At 42.9% G+C, this 17,588-nt stretch overlaps 1 protein-coding gene across 1 annotated transcript; it reads right to left on the reverse strand.

Moving 5' to 3' along the window:
• Positions 1-445: 445 nt before the first annotated feature.
• On the reverse strand, positions 446-17,070 carry DPY19L4 (dpy-19 like 4). Its single transcript, XM_073676779.1, has 20 exons — positions 16,954-17,070; positions 15,754-15,912; positions 15,098-15,211; positions 13,171-13,295; positions 11,541-11,631; positions 10,660-10,781; positions 9,931-10,073; positions 9,697-9,820; positions 9,484-9,618; positions 7,269-7,400; positions 6,255-6,353; positions 5,965-6,038; positions 5,731-5,889; positions 5,105-5,224; positions 4,908-5,028; positions 3,869-3,925; positions 3,144-3,226; positions 2,399-2,531; positions 1,275-1,433; positions 446-1,147 (listed from the first exon to the last, which is right to left on the reverse strand). Exons 2-20 carry the CDS (start codon positions 15,764-15,766, stop codon positions 980-982), a joined length of 2,172 nt encoding a protein of 723 aa, XP_073532880.1. The 5' UTR covers positions 15,767-15,912; positions 16,954-17,070; the 3' UTR covers positions 446-979.
• Between the last annotated feature and the right edge of the window lie 518 nt (positions 17,071-17,588).

Here is a 17,588-nt window from a genome sequence, read left to right on the forward strand (position 1 = left end):
CTTCCAGCACGTTCTCTCCTGTTCAGGACATTCCAGACTACCCCCACCAAGATGGCCACTCCACTTATTCCTGTCACATACTTTTAACTGTCAAATCCCCTGAGCACATCAAGCCCCTGCCACACTGGAGCTAGACCAATCATTAATTCTCCTTTGGTCATTGGGCAAATTTCACCGTTACTACCCTCCAACAGCATGCACCGAACTCCCTAAAAGCAATATATTAACGGCTTATTCTTACATACCTATATGATCAGGTAATTATAAATGATTTAAAATGCATTGTGAGTTAAACTTGTATTATATATCCATTTTACACAGTCTTTCAACAAGTACAGTGTCATACTAGTGTGGATACAGGTTTACACAATCACTCTGGTAAACTGACACATCTCACAAGTATTTTTAGGTCTGTCACCACAAAACGAAGACAAACAGTTTCTATAAAACTTTAACTTTATTTTGCACAGCAAATACAGTCTCCCCCAGTATTCAGCTACATATCTACACAGCGTATATGGAATTCTATATAAAAAACACACAAGTGACAAGACAAATGTTTCTGCTCCCATTTTTCCTTGGAAATATGGAGCGTCCCTACACAATCTGGCATGGTCAACACCAACTGCAGTGTGCCGAGTCCCCATAGACAAAGAATGGCTGCACTCAGTTGTGAATGTATTAATACACTTCCAGGAGGAATACCAGGGGAACAGAATTATGCATAGAGTGAAGAAAACACTGGTTTACAATGTCATAGGTAAAAGACAACATAAACATTTCATCACAGCTTAAAAAAAGTTATAAAAAGTTTTGCACAAGTTAAAACTGTCAAGTAAAAGGAGTTCCATTAGGACCATCTTTGGGCTTTTCTGGGTTAGGCTTAGTACCTGGTCATTACCCAATGGTATCAGGTATGAAGACTGTCAATGTTCTTCAGGAAGGGGAGGTCCGGCACAGGACATCCTCCGTCTGATTCTCAGGATTGGAACGCTATGACAGTGTTGATTTTATATACGAAGTAGGACCTGTTCCAATACACCCGGGTGAAGTAGTTCACATACGGCGAACGGTTCAGTTTGATTTCTTGGCAGAATCGTCCATATTCTGAGTAGGCATAGACATCCCCATCTTCTTCAGTCACCACCTACAGGTAACATGTGAATGAGCACAGCCTCATGTTTAGCCCAGAACTTTTTTTGGGGGGGGGGGGGGTTTGGAAAAAAAAAAAGTTAATGCCAAGTTGACAGGGAGGGTGTGACCCCCAAACTTACATGGTCGTTTGCATTATCCAGCAAGTCTTTTACCCGGCAGTTGTCCATTCTAAGCACCTCATTGCAGATAGACTCTTCAATCACCATGTAGCTCGCTTTGTAGGTGGTAAGGATCTTATAGATATCCTCTGCAGACCTCATGCTATAGATCTGATACATCTGCAAAAGAATTAAAAAAGTGGTTTCATGACACTCCCACCTTTATGCCTTAGAGCATCATAAAGTGGGTTCACAGTAAACCAGAATGGGGAGGTGTTCTGTAGGAACACCTTACTTCTTGGATGCCTTGTGTGACCATAGTACATGATTCTAATTTACTTAATGCTGGTGGAATGCATGCATGAAATCGTATAGTGGAGGGAGCAGTAGGTTCCTGCAGGCACTGATCAATAGGCTGTGAAAAATCAACCATGGCCAGGCAAAATCCTTTCCAAGGAGCTGCTGCAGGTCTCCACTACCTTTATGTGCCATTACTGCCTATTCAGTGTACAAGAAACTGAAGTTTAATTTGTTTGATCTCGTCTCCCCATGTGACATCTGAAAAATTAAAAGATGAGGTAGAGTGAAAAGTTATGCAACTTATGGTTCAAAGACTTGTTTGCCGTCACTGAATGGAAACACAAATGTCCCATTCAAAGGCTGATAGTTCCTCTTTAGGCTATATTCACACTTTTTACTGCCAAGTGCAGATTTTGGCTGCTGGGAAAAACCCAGAAACAGCAGTGTACAAAATGCCTGTTTTCCAGAGTTTTGGGGGTGGATTACTTATGTGATTTGCCTTTAGAACATTTAGTTTTTTGGTGAACAAACTTTAGAAAATAAAAATTTCAGGGGACACTTTAAACTCACCCCACCCTCCCCCATACACCTTAGCATTGGCTGATGGGTCGGCCAGCCATCTCACACAGAAGCGCTCGCTCTGACAGTTGCCCACGTTCTCCATTAGGAGCAGATGCCAGACTGCTGATCCTTTTGTCTATATAGATGACACTCGGGGTACCCCTCCATGCACAAGGCTGTTGGTTGACCCATTGATATTGGTGGGTCTGAAACAGTAATGCTTGTGGGCCTTAAGGGTGCACATTTATCCTTGTTAAAGTAAAAAGCTGTAAAATGTTAATTACATGTTCATTTCGGCTCATTAGCTCTTCATCATTGTAAACTGGTAAGCTTGTCACCATCCATCCAGTGCAGAGTTTTATATCCCCCATCAGCTGAGGACTCGCAGCAATCACTGCTGTAACGGGAGCATGGTTTCTAGAGAGAAGAACACGTATGTCAATTTCAGCACCCACATCCCGAAAAAAAAAAAAAAAAAAAAAAATTCTATTCTGAAAAGATTGTTGATTTCCACACTTCAGTGTATGCATGATGTTGTCCACCTTTGGGGAGGGACTTTTAACAAACTATGTTTGGAAGGGGGTGTAGATGTAATCCAGACAAAAATAATTTTATTAAAAACTTTGCACTTTCTACAGTGACCGCACCTTTAAAAATTGCTTCAACTTTGATGGACATTTGTTAAGTCAGCTGAGAAAAAAAAAAAAAAAAAAAGTTACCTAGTTGATTCACTGATAGATTCTCAGTTAACAATTCTGTAGCCAGTGCACAACACAAGCTACACAATGCAAAGTGTACAAAACTATCTTAAGTGCAAAAAGTTTATCCCAAAATAAAACATGGCACCTTGTGACTAATAAGCCCCCCATGAAGTCACCTAGCTTTGTAATTGTGAGCGGAGCCCAGAAGGCCAGCATCCGAGTGTCAGCTGAAGTTCACACTCCACTCCTATGGCCGCCATGTCTTCAGTAGCCCCTCAAATGACAGACCACCAAGTAGGTTAACATTCACATTACTGGTTGGACTTACTTTATCCAGTTCATGACCTCCACCGTGTCGGACTCGTAGTGCTCCTCCAGCTCTGACAGCTCACCAACTATCCTGGGTAGGAACTGCAGAAAATACAAATCCATATGAGGGTACTGTGATCAGAAACATTGAGACATTTGCAGACTAACCTTGTACAGTGCACATGGCCATCAGTGTGATAGGTCCATGTAGTCAGACTATTAGAGCTGGGATTAAACACTGCAGTTAAGGGCAACTTGTTCCCAGGATTATGAACAACAAGAGCTAGAATAACTCATTTCAATTCTCAGGAGCGCACCACCATTACCTCCTGGCTTCCTGGGAAAGTAGGCTGTGCGCTCAAAATGCACAAATCTCACCAGTTGCATGCTTAATGCCTGCCATGTAAAGATATTGGTAGACTGCCACATGCCCCTGATGACTGCTACAATGAAGTTCTGGCTTTTCTAGGAAGAGTGTCAAACATTGGGTGCCTTTGACCCTTTTATAGGCCCTAATGCATGACCTTTGGGGAGAAAAAAAGAAAAAAAAAGAAAGCTAGTGGCTGACTTACCATCCAGAAAAGCACATTTCTGGCTGAATCTCTACCCCCACCCCTCAAGCAACTATAATTGGAGATTGTTCAACCTTCACTGCAGTGATTGTATATTGCTAGCATACAGGTCTGTAGTAAGAGCAAAGAATAATGAAGCAGGGTAGTCCCACTGACTTTTGGGGTTTCTTACCTCCCTCCATAAGCTGAAGCCAATCACTGCAGGGACGGTAGCACTTAACACACAGGCCTATAAAAAAATAAAAATTTACAGGTGGAAGCAGGAATGGAAGTTAAGGCAATCAGACAAAATATTTAGAATTTTGGTTAAGATGTCACCTTTTGGGATATTTGAGGCTGAAACAAGAGTTTAGCATCCCTGCCCAAGGTCAGAAACTTTAAGTTATACAGCCCAACCAAAGATGGCACAAGAGGTCTGCATCCAGACTACACAGCTGGGGTTGGAGCAAGTAGAGGGGGACTTGCACCCAGGAGAGCGGGGCATGTGGATGCATCACATTGCAATAGTAACAATATGCCAAAAATGGGAAGGGGGTGATTGCGATAAGCAGATATGCCAGATTATATAGATATCCCTTCAGTGCTACAAGAAACCACACTGACCCTTTGGCATGGACACCAGCACACTGCTATGGGTGTCCTGTACTATCTGACTAGAATATCCAAAATGTAACTTTTTTGACATTACCCATAAAGAGGTTGCCCACTACTTTTATATTGATAAACCATTGCTAGGCCAGATCAATACTAGATTGCAAGCAGATGACAGCCTGGCATCACCTCCAGCAGCCGGGTATCAGTGTATGACGCAGAACATCACAGCTCTGGACACCACTTAGTGGCTGCGGCTGGATCCTGAAGATCAGCTCCTAGTGAAGAGGATAGACAGATCTTAAGGACCTGGCAGCAACCATTAAGCCATGTGCAGAGCTGCGGTGTTCTGCCGTGTACACTAGCAACATCTGACTGCTGCCCAATGTGATGCCAGCTGAGGTGACAAATGTCAGACCCCCTTCTTATATAGTTATGACACAATAGTAACCCTCCTTAATAATGTTATGGCTGATCTGTGTATACAGCAAACTCCATAATCTCCAGTTTAGGTAGTAAATTGGATTTTCAGTATACAAGGACCATTGACTTTTTACTAATGGCCCAGCATAAGCAGCAACTAATGACAGCCCATTATATAGGCAACACCGCACGCTCACCAGCATAACCGGATGGACCGTTCTCAGACGAAGCCACCTAAACAGTGTTATCCAGAGTGCTGGAGAACAAACACCAAAAGCAGCGAGGACACAAACATAGGGTGTCCATAGGTACTTCAGTCTAAAAGAAAGATATCACATTATCAGTTGCATATAATATTTAGCTCATAGCCAAGTAGATTTAGGAAGCTACTCACCCCTCAAAGGTAATGGCCAATAAACCGAGGATAAGACTTTGGACGACATGATAGCTGACCTCTGGCCTTTCTCCAACTCTGCCTTCCTCAGGAAGAATCTCACAACTGACTGGATCACCACTGAATGCAGAAGCAAATCATATCATCACCCCAAAAATAATAAGTTACCCACATTTAATCTGGGTTGGTGGAAGCCATAGTTTGAGTAGAAGGTTTACAGGCCTCAATGGAATTTGAAGGCTAGAAGTAATGGAGTGATAACCTTGTGATGCTGGGTCAACTTATTGATATGGGGCTCTGCCAACTGGGATACTTACTGATCAGTAGAATATGCATTAACACCTGTATGTTTAATATTTATAAGGGTTTTCTTATGCCAACAACCCATAAATGAGGCGTTTCAGCCTCTGACCACAGGGATCAGTAGCCAAATACTTTCCTGGAGTGACCAGGAAAACTCCTTACATGTCAGCCAGTCAAGTGATACACAATGGTCCTTGATTCTGACATCTGCATGGGGCTTAGAGCAAGTGACCTGCTCTAGACATCTGGAAGGACCAAAATGGTACAAACATTGGCATTATTGGGGGTTTTGTAAAAATATAACTAGGGAATGAACTACTCACCGAAGCCTTTTAAGTATTCCCTGAGACATGGAGATCAGGCATACAATTAAGACCAGGACGTAAAAAGGTAAAAGTGAAGACTGTGTGAGCCTTAAGAGGCAGTCCTGGGAAAGTGACTGAAATGATTCCCGACATAGCAGCCAATTTACTGTGAAGTTCCTGCACAAAAATATAAAAATAAGTTAGTTCCATTGGATGCCTTTGTTTTATTGGCCCTTTATGTCATCAACTTACTTGGTTGTCTTCAGTCCAAATTTCACTCCCAGAGACTTCAGGATTTGATAGTTTTGTTTATGAGTAACCAAAGTCTGAAAAACAAGAGTACACAGTTGATAGCCATGTCTCCCACGGTCAGCTATGAAGAAGTGTAGTCTTGGTGCTTGTGGCCTTGTACGACAGCCTGCACCTGTCCATGGGCCGTGTCGGATAATGCAGCTCATTTCCAATCAAAAGAATGGGACTAAAGTAGGATTGTGGTCACAGCCCGACAGAAAAGTAGACCCTTTAGCCAACACCTCACTTACCCCCATTAAAAAGTTTAAGGATACTGTAAGTGTAAACGCCACACAAAAATACATCATAGTCATCACTTTGCCTTGGAAGTTTCTGCTAAGGACACTGCTCTGTGAGATTAAAAAGGGAAAGTTAATATTCATGAGAGAATATATAAATTTTACATTAGTGCACAGGAACAGAGTTAATGATTTACCATTTGTATTGGTCTCGTTCTGAACACTACCCCAACATGTCATAAGGGGATTATAGCAATCCCTGATACTGTGTGGATTGTAATAAAGGAGCAGCAGAGCAGACCCCCATATGCCAACCTGCCAGTAAAATACTAGAGGAGAGGTCTGTGTCCAGGATGCGAGGGTCTGCTCTAGCTCTCATGTATCAGCACAACCCCATTGCAGGACTAAGGTCTACAACCCATGAGACCAGTCCTCAGACACTGCCAGAGGAGAGGAGAAAATGTTACACCCCCCACCTCAGCATCTGGGTGCTAAATTCAGGTGTGGCTTGTGCAGCAGAAGTAATAGTCAAATAAAGTTGTAAGTGCTGTACCAACTTCCTACAAGTTTTGGGTGCCCCCTTCCCACCATCTAAAATAGAAGACAGCCTTTGAGATCTGTCCTCCCTGAAGACTTCGTTGCTTACCTCCCTCTCCAGACTGCAATCTATAACCTTCTCCCCATCCTGGCCATACCTCAAAGCATATTTATTATGGGAGGTGGGAAAGGGAAGTGTGGAAAGTAGTGTGCGAGTCGTAGGAACTACAAACAGATGAACTACCAGGTATATGCAGATGTCACCAAGACTCCCCCACGACACAATGTTAGACAAATCCCTAGACGGTTTTTTGTGCTAGCTAGAAAGCTGCCATGTAATGCTAGATTCCCAACAGCTAAGGAGGTCTAAAAATGAAGATGTATGAAGCCGTCTAGAACTGCAGACATTCTTTACATGCCTAAAAGGAATTCATACTGTGAGGAGACCTAACAGTTCATGGCCTCCATCAGATGTTCCCCATAGGTTACCTGGAGGTTTTCTGCAATCATGGTAGCTATTACAAGGCTTAATAGAGGTGATGTCAGAAGAGCAGAGTTTTCAAACTGAAGTAAATAGCCCATAGATACAGCCGCCAAGTAAGTTTTACGCATTTCCTGCACCTGCAAGACAAAACATTAATTAAAACTAGAGGTTCATGAGATTACAATATTTTTCAATAGAGACCTAGTAAATTGTTCACACAAGGCTTTTTTCAGAGGCTTTTGGGTGGGAGAGGAATAGATTCTCCTTGGGGAGATATACACTGCTAAAAAAAAAAAAAAAAAAAAAAATAAAATATATAACTCCAAGTAAATCAAACTGCACTTAAGAAGCAACACTGATTGACAATCAATTTCACATGCTGTTGTGCAAATGATAATTGCCAATAATTTCCATCTATTGTCTATTCCAAGACACCCTCAATAAAGGAGTGGTTCTGCAGGTGGGGACCACAGACCATATCTCAGTACCAATGCTTTCTGGCTGATGTTTTGGTCACTTTTGAATATTGGTTGTGCTGTCACTCATGGTAGCATGAGACAGACTCTACAACCCACAGAAGTTGCTCAGGTAGTGCAGCTCATCCAGGATGGCACCTCAATGCGAGCTGTGGCAAGACGGTTTGCTGTGTGTCAGCGTAGTGTCCAGAGGTGCTACCAGGAGACAGGCCAGTACACCAGGAGAAGTGGAGGGGGCCATAGGAGGGCAACAGCCCACCAGCAGGACCGCTACCTCTGCCTTTGTGCAACGAGGAACAGGAGGAGCACTGCCAGAGCCCTGCAAAATGACCTCCAGCAGGTCACAAATGTGCATGTGTCTGCACAAACGGTTAGAAACTGACTCCATGAGGGTGGTATGATGGCCCAACGTCCACAGATGGGGGGTTGTGCTCACAGCCCAACACTGTGCAGGACGCTTGGCATTTGCCACAGAACACCAGGATTGGCAAAGTCACCACTGGCGCCCTGTGCTCTTTACAGATGAAAGCAGGTCCACACTGAGCACATGTGACAGACATGACAGTCTGGAGAGCGATCTGCTGCCTGCAGCATGACCGGTTTGGCAGTGGGTCAGCATTTCTTTGGAGGGCCGCACAGCCCTCCATGTGCTTGCCAGAGGAAGCCTGACTGCCATTAGGTACCGAGATGAGATCCTCAGACCCCTTGTGAGACCATATGCTGGTGCGGTTGGCCCTGGGTTCCTCCTAATGCAGGACAATGCCAGACCTCATGTGGCTGGAGTGTGTCAGCAGTTCCTGCAAGATGAAGGCATTGAAGCTATGGACTGGCCCGCCCGTTCCCCAGACCTGAATCAGATTCAGCACATCTGAGACATCATGTCTCACTCCATCCACCAACGTCACACCACAGACTGTCCAGGAGTTGGCGGATGCTTTAGTCCAGGTCTGGGAGGAGATCCCACAGGAGACCATCCGCAACCTCATCAGTAGCATGCCCAGGCGTTGTAGGGAGGTCATAAAGGCACGTGGAGGCCACACACAATATTGAGCCTCATTTTGACTTGTTTTAAGGACATTACATCAAAGTTGGATCAGCCTGTAGTGTTTTTCCACTAATTTTGGGGGTGACTCCAAATCCAGGCCTCCATTGGTTAATAAATTTGATTTCCATTGATGATTTTTGTGTGATTTTGTTGTCAGCACATTCAACTTTGTACAGAACAAAGTATTCAATGAGAATATTTCATTCAGATCTAGGATGTGTTAGAGTTTTCCCTTTATTTTTTTGAGTAGTGTAGGCTAGGCAAGGTTTCCTGGGAAAATGGTGACAGTGCAACCTATTGGAGGTGGCTACCCTATAATAAGCATTGCAATGTTTCTTGGGAAAAGCAAACTTTAATCCAAAAAGGAGAATGTACCCATCTGGTATGTGTTAGCTGAAGAGGCCTTTAACCATGTTCTAAAGGCAATGGCTTCTCCAATTGGAGGCCACCAACGTGGCCCATGGAGACTTAATTGCCCCACCCCAAAAAAAAAAAAAAAAAAAATGTTCTGAGGCAAAGTCCAGCCTAGATCCTCTTTGGAGGAAAGTCAGTGAGCATAAAGGTTTCCATACACCAGCTTGGTGGTCTCCACAAGCATGATGAACTCCCATGTAGGAAGAGCGGAATTACAACAGCCAACATCTTATATGGTGGTTTGTCAAGTGTCATTCAAGTCAAATGTCAACATATTCAGTTTACCTTCTCTTTATTGATGAGAGAGAGCCCGTCCAGCAGGCACAGGGATAGGGCCTGCACAAAAAGCAGGTAATGGCTGTACTCCCACATCATCATGAAGATATAGGTGGTGGCGCACATCAGCATGAAGCAGAACCTCTGAGGAGATCAGATTCAGTCATTAGGGACAAGATGGCCTCATTTAGGATTTATCATCTACAAGTCTGGCACATTTACCTCTACAGACAAGTTACTGTTGTGCCTTAAGAATCCGGTGAGTGCCGCTACTTGACAGGCAAAGTAGGGGAGAGCCCAGTTCTCCCGTAGGGGAACAGATTCCTCTATCCGTGTGGTATCAGCCCTGCATTAAAAGAAAAAAAGAAAGATGAAATCATATCGGTATAAGAGGGAATGTATCAGAACATGGCATATTGTTTAAGCCAGTCCACCTTGATTTTTGTGCGTTTGTACCTGTTAATAATAAACCAGCCAGCGGTCAGCACCCCCGCCAGCCAGGTCCCGCTCATTAGCCAGCTCGTCACAAACAAGGCACCTAAATAAATTCCTTGCAATCCAAATATCATCCCGAGGTAGAAATAAACTGGATCCACGCCCTACAAAATGGAAAGAGGACGGTCAGTGTGAGCAGGTGATGAGGCCGCATACTAGAAGGGTGTTCTCTGGCTTTAGGTCAAGACAAGCCATTCACTGATTGTATAAGCTGGATACAATTCTAGCCTTGTGCATTGGTGTGTGGTCCATACATACAATATGCTTATCTGAAGTGTCAGATTGCCAGGAAGGTGATTGAACCACCAGGAACATTAACTGTCTGTATGACAGAATATTCATTTTAAACTACTAAAGCAGAGATTAGATTCCTGGGAATCCAGAGGTTCAATAAAAAAAAAAAAAAAAAAAAAAGATTCTGGATCACAATGGATGTTATTACACCACTATATTTTCAGGGCTGTCTTTAAAACACAGGGGCCACCAGGGAAAATACTACAGTGAAACACCTGACACTGACCACTAGATCAGGTACAGACACTACTGGGCACCATGAACTAACACCAAGTTATACAGCATTATAGCACTGGATCATTCATGACAAAGACAAGGAATAAAGTCAGAAGTCAGATTATGGCCACCATGTAGCTAGACAGGAGCTCTGTAGGACTGATGGTGGATGCGACTTACATGTCTTCCCACCATCTCCAACATGGCACTGGCAAGAACTTCTGGGTACAGGGTCAGCTGCTTCATAGCGTTGATAGTTCTCAAGGGAATAGTCTTATTGTTGTAGATCAGATCAATGATTCCTGGAATAAAGGAATATAAAGCAGTTACATGCAGTGGCCAATACTTTCCTAGGAGAAGCATACCACAGGTAATCTAGGAAACGTGTCAGTCCCTTACTACAGATTGCTGCAGGTCTGGCTGCTGGAGCCCTTGGTGCTCAGCCATGATTGGCAGGAAAACAGTGGTCACCTTTTGGATGATCATGCCAAGTGCACCAGGTTGGGCTGCTCATTTCTATGGTTCTGCGCTTTAAACAGAAGGGGGTGGTCAAAAATTAAACCTAAAGGGACACGAGGAGGTTTTGCTTTAAACTTTATGCAGCTTTTTCTGTGCATTTTGGAGATATTGGACAACACTGGAGACATCAGCCCATTGCAGAAGTATTGTGGTAGCAGAACTGCTCACTAGTCCTTTAGTTACCATTATATATGACAGTAAACATTGCTGTGTGCTATAATCAGACAGTACACAGCTCCGCTAAATACAGTTTTTCCACTTAAATGGAATTGCAAAGCCTGCAGCTAGTGATTGGCTGCAGTGGTCACAGGACACTGCACCGAGACCAGAGAAGCTGCACCATGTAATGGTTTAATATATAAATGGAGGCAGCACCTGGAGCTATGAAAAAAAGGAGTTATCCAGTAGTGGGCAGCCACCTTAACAAGGTCTTGTAAGGCGTGGGAGTTTTAGTTTAGTCTACTTCAGATGAGGCCCCAGTAGAGGGGAGAAAAAAAAAAAAAATAGAAAAGCCCTACCCTTTGAAAATGAAGCTTCTATACCTCTTTCGAGTGTTGGTGCCCGCAGCAGGTCCTTATAAAACGAGTAGTAAATCGCTCCATCTCCCTGGAAGGTAATTTCTCTATCGACATCCTAGATGAGAAAATAAATCACTGAATTTTGGAACAAATCGTTACATCTAAGAAGAAAGCTGAAGTTAGGGCTCTCCATCTTCCCATTTTGACAGCTGTGTAAGACTCCCTGCCCCTGAGTGATACCATAAGGAGGGAGCCAGCTACATGCTAGAATCTCCCAACTCAGAGGCAGGAAGTCTCACACATCTGTCAAAATAGTAAGACAATGGAGCATGAGCAGCATGCAAACACAGCAGAGATCTGTGCTGATGCCTGTGTATTATGGAGCAGAAATTGCTACAGAATTAGAAACCTGCTAGAGTTAATCAACTTGTGTGTAGTGAGATTTGATAAAGGCATAGTGACTTCTAGAGAAATTAATGCTTTAAGAGCCCCCCTGCACCATTTCCTGTTCTACTAAAGTAACCCTGTCCTTCTGTTGCAGATTTAGAAACAGCTATATTCTCCTTCATCTGTGTTCCATAACAGACAGAATAAAATATGTAAAAAAAAATGTAGCGTTTAAGCTCAGCAGTAAGGAAAATATATATATATTTTTTTACAGATGCAGCTTAAGGTGCATTGATGAATTTTACAGTTTAATAAAGTATGAGACTTGACAGAGGCAAATTTGTTCACAAGGCTCCATTTAGATGCTGCTTATTAAAAACAAACACAAGTTATTACCCATCTACTGGAGAGGTGAATGCTTACTAGTCGGTGGGGTCCAACTGCTAGGACCCACATTAACAGGTGCAATGCAGTACTTAACACCTTACAGATTAGTAGGTCAAGTGCACCATTCATTATGTGGCTGCCAGAAATCTGAGCTCAGCAGCCCTGTAGGGAATGACTGGTCAGCCATCATCCATCCGGAGATATTTCTGTTTCCTCACTGGACAACCTGTTTAACAAATTTGAAAAGTCTTGGATTGTCCATGTGCCAGAAAAAGTCAAGCCTAGTAGTTCTGTTATGAGGCAGGGTAAATGTGTGATATAATTTACAGCAGTTTTTTTTTGTTTTTTGCAGAGTTCACTTTGTTCTTGTGGGTGCAGCAGGTCTCTAATCTCCATTTCGTAGTATGAGAAGATCTGGTGCAGCGCTCAAGTTTTCTTAAAGTGCAGCGCAGTCAGATAGTTACATGTGAGAAGCAGGGTAACCACTTACTCCACTACAGCTACAGTCACATCCTGACGGCTCTTCGTATTCTCTCCTGTACAACAGGATTATATGCCAAGTAAAACATGGATTCCCCCCGATTTTTTTTTTTTTTTTTTTTCCTCACTCCAGATCTTGGTTTAAGTTATTACAATATCCAGGCACCATTTCCAGTATTAAAAGGAGCCATGATGGATCCACTGCCCTTCACCTGACTGGTACTACCCATCATCCCTGGAGGACCCAGCATTCATTAGAGAGGCTGCCTATTGATTTAAATTACAACTGTAATACTTCACATCCCCTGTGGGGGTGCTGCATGGAAACTGGAGATTCACAGTCATCATGGAACTAAAAAATTATAGATGCGAGTGAAGAGCCCTATAGGAGACTTCTTACCCTGCGGTTGGAAACCCAGAACTTGCGCTCGTGAAAGGTGGACAGGTAGACTGCATACACCATGCCGATCGTAACTGTTAGAAGGCAACCAACAAACAGCTTGGTAAACTGCTGAAATCCAACATCTAGGAAAAAAAAGCAGGACAAGCGACATAAGCAATCGGTATTTAGAGAGTGGGTAATCCTATGTAATAAAGAGGGTGAGGCTACATACAATTAACTACAACTCCCAGCATGTCCTGATAGTGTCACAACAGCTGGAGCGACGACGGTATATGACCCCTCCTCTACCAGACATGTCTCCATCCAATGCACTAGAGGTAGAGCAGATATCAATGGGGCCAATTTCTATTCTTTAGTACAAGTTCTCAATACTTGGCTTCCTCCATCGATCTCTGGGATGGAGGTTTAATGCAATATACAAAGTCGTTAAAGGAATTGATGGATGAGTGTATTGACCAGGGATGAAGGACTTGGAAAAATCCTGATAACAGCAGCACACTATGCTAAACCACCATTTATCAGAATAAAATTAAAAATAAAATCTACTAGATATGCACACTATTGTTCCCTGTTATCAGGCATTTCAGCTCGTGGAAATGGCATCAAGTGCTCAGCAGGTTTACTAGTCTACATCTAGAGACCTGGTAGTTGACATCCCTTCTAAGTCATTGAATGGTTAATTTGACCAATAATGTGGAGTAGTGGGAAGTGTACAAGAGCAATCTGCAATGTTGAGGATATGGGGTTAAAACTTTCCCTACTTAAATGAAAGTTTGAGCCAACTATAGTTAAGTTTTTGTAATTGGATTTCATTAAAGATGTAATGATTATGGCAAGTGAATTAATTCACACAAGTGGACACCACATTTTAAGTGTATTAGAGTGAGGAAAAGGTGGATGTGAACAAAATATAAATTAAAAAAAGTTTAACAGGTCACAGATATCTAATTGTACACATTTTTTGGATTACTTGAATACACCAAATGGTCTTTATATTACAGAGGACACTAGAATTGTGTCTATTTAATACAGATCCACAATTCGTGTCCTCTAATATAATACGGAGACCATTTGTTGTAATAACTTGGTGTATTTGAGTAATCCAAAAGTTTACACAGTTACATGTCAGTAATCTGTGTTAAACATTAAATTTTAATAAAAAATTTTATTCACATACTTCTCCCTTATGCAGCCCCTGTACTGTACTCCTAACTGCAGAGGGAGTTAACTGAGAATGTTAGTAAAGTTCTCCTCGGCTGATTTATGACCACATACCATAAAGTTGAATATAAGACAATTTGTTTTTATGAATACAGTGGTGTAAAAAAAAAAAAAAAAAAAAAAAAAAAAAAAAAAGTGCATGTGCTGGACGCTGCAAAGGCTTCTTTATTCAGAGTGTTAAATGTCCAAGGAGAAACCACACTGATCAATGGCATTCAATACAAGTCCTAATACAGAGGTCTGTCTCTTTAAAGCATTAACTTCCCAGAAACAGCCGGCGGCATTGGACGAGTCCACTGAATGCTCTCTGTATACAATAGGTGGTCTATATCTGCAGAAAGGAACATGGTGGAGGGGCTGACCGATGTGAGAGTGTCAGGATGTATACAGTTATGTGGGGAGAGGGGTGTTACAGAGACCTGAGAATTTATGCATCTATACAGCAGCTGGAAGATTTTGGGAACTTGCAAAGTAGAAACCTACATACAACATTTCACAGAACAGAAGGTTTGTTTTGCATCTGTCCTATAGGCTTTTCCCCTATATGACATTTTGCCCTGTTGGACACCAACAAGCTGTAGCCTCTATAGACATTACAGATACATAAGGACATGGTGCAGGGTCAAAGCCGGAGTACGACCAGAGACACCTAAAGTCTATGGTGCCCATCACTGAACACTTACGGCTTTATATAGAAACTTACATTTTGAAGATGTTTCAGCTTTTCTCTTGCCTTGGGTTTTTTCACGCCGCCTGACATCCTTGGATCCCGGTGAAGAAGTATTTTTTCTCTGCCTCAGCTCTTCTCCTTGTGAACCTTAAAGGCAAAAGGACAGAAGCAATCATTTACCAGAGAACTTATTCATTAGAGTTTAACCATATAAGTAGGTCATTAATATATACAAAATGCCCTCCCCCCCAAAAACACAAACAAACCCATTTTACACATCCAAAATTCACACCCATGATGTCTGGACTGGCCAAGAAGAGTTTGGACAGGCCCAAACATAACTTGCAGCCAGTCTCGACATCAGAGTCCACAATTGAACCATAAATGGCAGATGTGTCAAACCAGCCTTAAAGTGACATGTACACATCTATAAGGTTTAGAAGGGTATTCAGGTCTCATTTTTTCACACGATCCCTTATATGGATCAGTAAAAGGGAGTTTTCTAGAACTCCAATATTGGACACCCAAGCAGCCCCACCGATCAGATATTGAAGCACCCATGGTGGCTGGATGTACATAGTTTAGAGTGAAACAGCCACTACATAGCGTTTCCCCAGATACTGATCAGCAGAGGAGCCTTGTCCTGAACCACCACCCACAATCATATTTTTATCCTGGCCTGTACTCACCATCAGCCTCCATTGTAGTTATCCAGTCAATGAGTACCCTGCAGATCTATGGAGATGTTCTGCTTCTAGAGCTCAGCATTAGCTGACACTGCGCTCAATATACAGGGACACCGGCCGGAGGATACAGTGGATAATCCAAGACGATCAGCCCTAGCAGACCTGAGTAGTGACAGAATGCATTATACACAAGCAAGTCATTATAGAAATATATGTAGTCAGAGCAAATATGAGTGAAGGTGGAACTGTGAGAAACCATCTTAGGAATTGCATGAAATATTATGCACAGGAACAAGTTCAGTTCTAAGAGGGAGTGAATGCAGAGAAGAAAAATAAGCCTGCTCCCTGTCTGCCATCAGTATAGAAGCCCCATATACAGAGCGCACATCCTCTGCTGTGCAGCCGCACAGACACTGCTAGGTAGAGCATTCCCAGCCGCCTCCAGGTACTCTTGGGGTGCTATATTCTTGTGTATATCAAAGTAGCAGCAAACAGACTTACTAACTGGGTCAGGTACAGGAGCAGAAGAGTCAATACAGATTTTTCACACATTCAAAACTCATTAAAAGGACTTTTATTTGTCAGTATCTCCACCTTAGACATTCATGGCATCTCTACAGGATACATCCCAAGTGTCTGATAAGTGCAACCCCACATCTCAGGTTTGGGGCCCATGTTTTGTATTTCTGTAAAGAGGTGGCCCAAGCATGACATGAGGTGCCTCCTTACATTCACTTCTATGGGAAATCCTTGCATGCTGAACTCCCATAGAAGTGAGGGGAGAGCCATGCATGCTTTTGACAGGCGTTTCCTAGAGATTGTCCATGCACTTGTCAGATACATGTGACATAGCCAGTGCAAACACTTTTGGACCTGATGTGGGCTCTCATGTTGCAAATTCACAATGCAGAAGAGAAAAAAAAAAAAAAGTAAAATTAAATACTTCTTTAAAGTTTGAGAAGGACATGTGAAAGATAATAGCAAAGTGCAGTCAAAACAAAAGAGGGAGAAACTACATTAGTAATGCTGCAAATAGTAATTCCAGGGGATGTCAGGATGGACAGTTCTGAGATCACATCTCCCTGGTCACAGTATTACAGAGGCTGCAAGGGTCACTGCAGCAAGATAAAGTCCCTGCACTGGGGGCGGAGGGGTGAACCCCCCAGGGACTCGTAATGTCCCCCCAGCTGAGCTCCTCATTACCAGCTGCAGGTCCTGATCCTCCTGAACACTCAGTCCGCGCACAGAAAGGGAAAGCAGGAAGTAGGCAGCATCAATCAACCACCTATGTGCGGATCGGAGGGCTCATTCTGAAATCACTGAGCGCGACTCATCCGGAGAGCGGGGATCGGCTGGAAGGGCTGTCCGGGCTCACTGCTGGAGGCAAGGGCTGTAGTTGTGGGAGACTCGAGTCTGGAGTTGTCAGGGAATCATTATAGGGGAGCCCAGTGCGGGCAATGGAGCAGAGGAGAAAAAAAAACCCATACAGAACTATTTTCCTTCTATACATAACCCCTTCATGACCTGGCACTTTTTTTTTTTTTTTTATTATGCAACATTCATACTGCACTTTTTTTGTTCCCATAAAGTAATAAATTACTTGCAAAAACAAGTGCAGCATAAAAACCACATCATGTGAACAGTTCTACATGACAATAGCAGGGCTGGCGACCAAGCTACCCTCTGTAACGCTATAGCATGCAAACATAAGAGTGCAGGGAAGTGATGGGCAGGCTTTAATATTCGCCATTTTCATGGACTCCATAACTAGTACATTGTGGTGGATGGATCTGTAGCCATTTCATAGTTGGATAAGTTAAAGTAAAATAATTTAAGGC

This window comes from Phyllobates terribilis, unplaced genomic scaffold, assembly GCF_046119375.1.
Source record: "Phyllobates terribilis strain yellow unplaced genomic scaffold, ASM4611937v1 Scaffold_4__5_contigs__length_816908805, whole genome shotgun sequence".
NCBI classification, from domain to species: domain Eukaryota; kingdom Metazoa; phylum Chordata; class Amphibia; order Anura; family Dendrobatidae; genus Phyllobates; species Phyllobates terribilis.

Bases quoted from the DNA above. Each gene is read 5' to 3' on its own strand.
- DPY19L4 (XM_073676779.1), bottom strand. The intron at 10,074-10,659 runs GTAAGTCGCATC...TCCATTTTGTAG, and splicing joins TGGAGATGGTGGGAAGACAT to GGCGTGGATCCAGTTTATTT. The intron at 5,890-5,964 runs GTAAGTTGATGA...ATTTTTGTGCAG, and splicing joins TTTGGACTGAAGACAACCAA to GAACTTCACAGTAAATTGGC.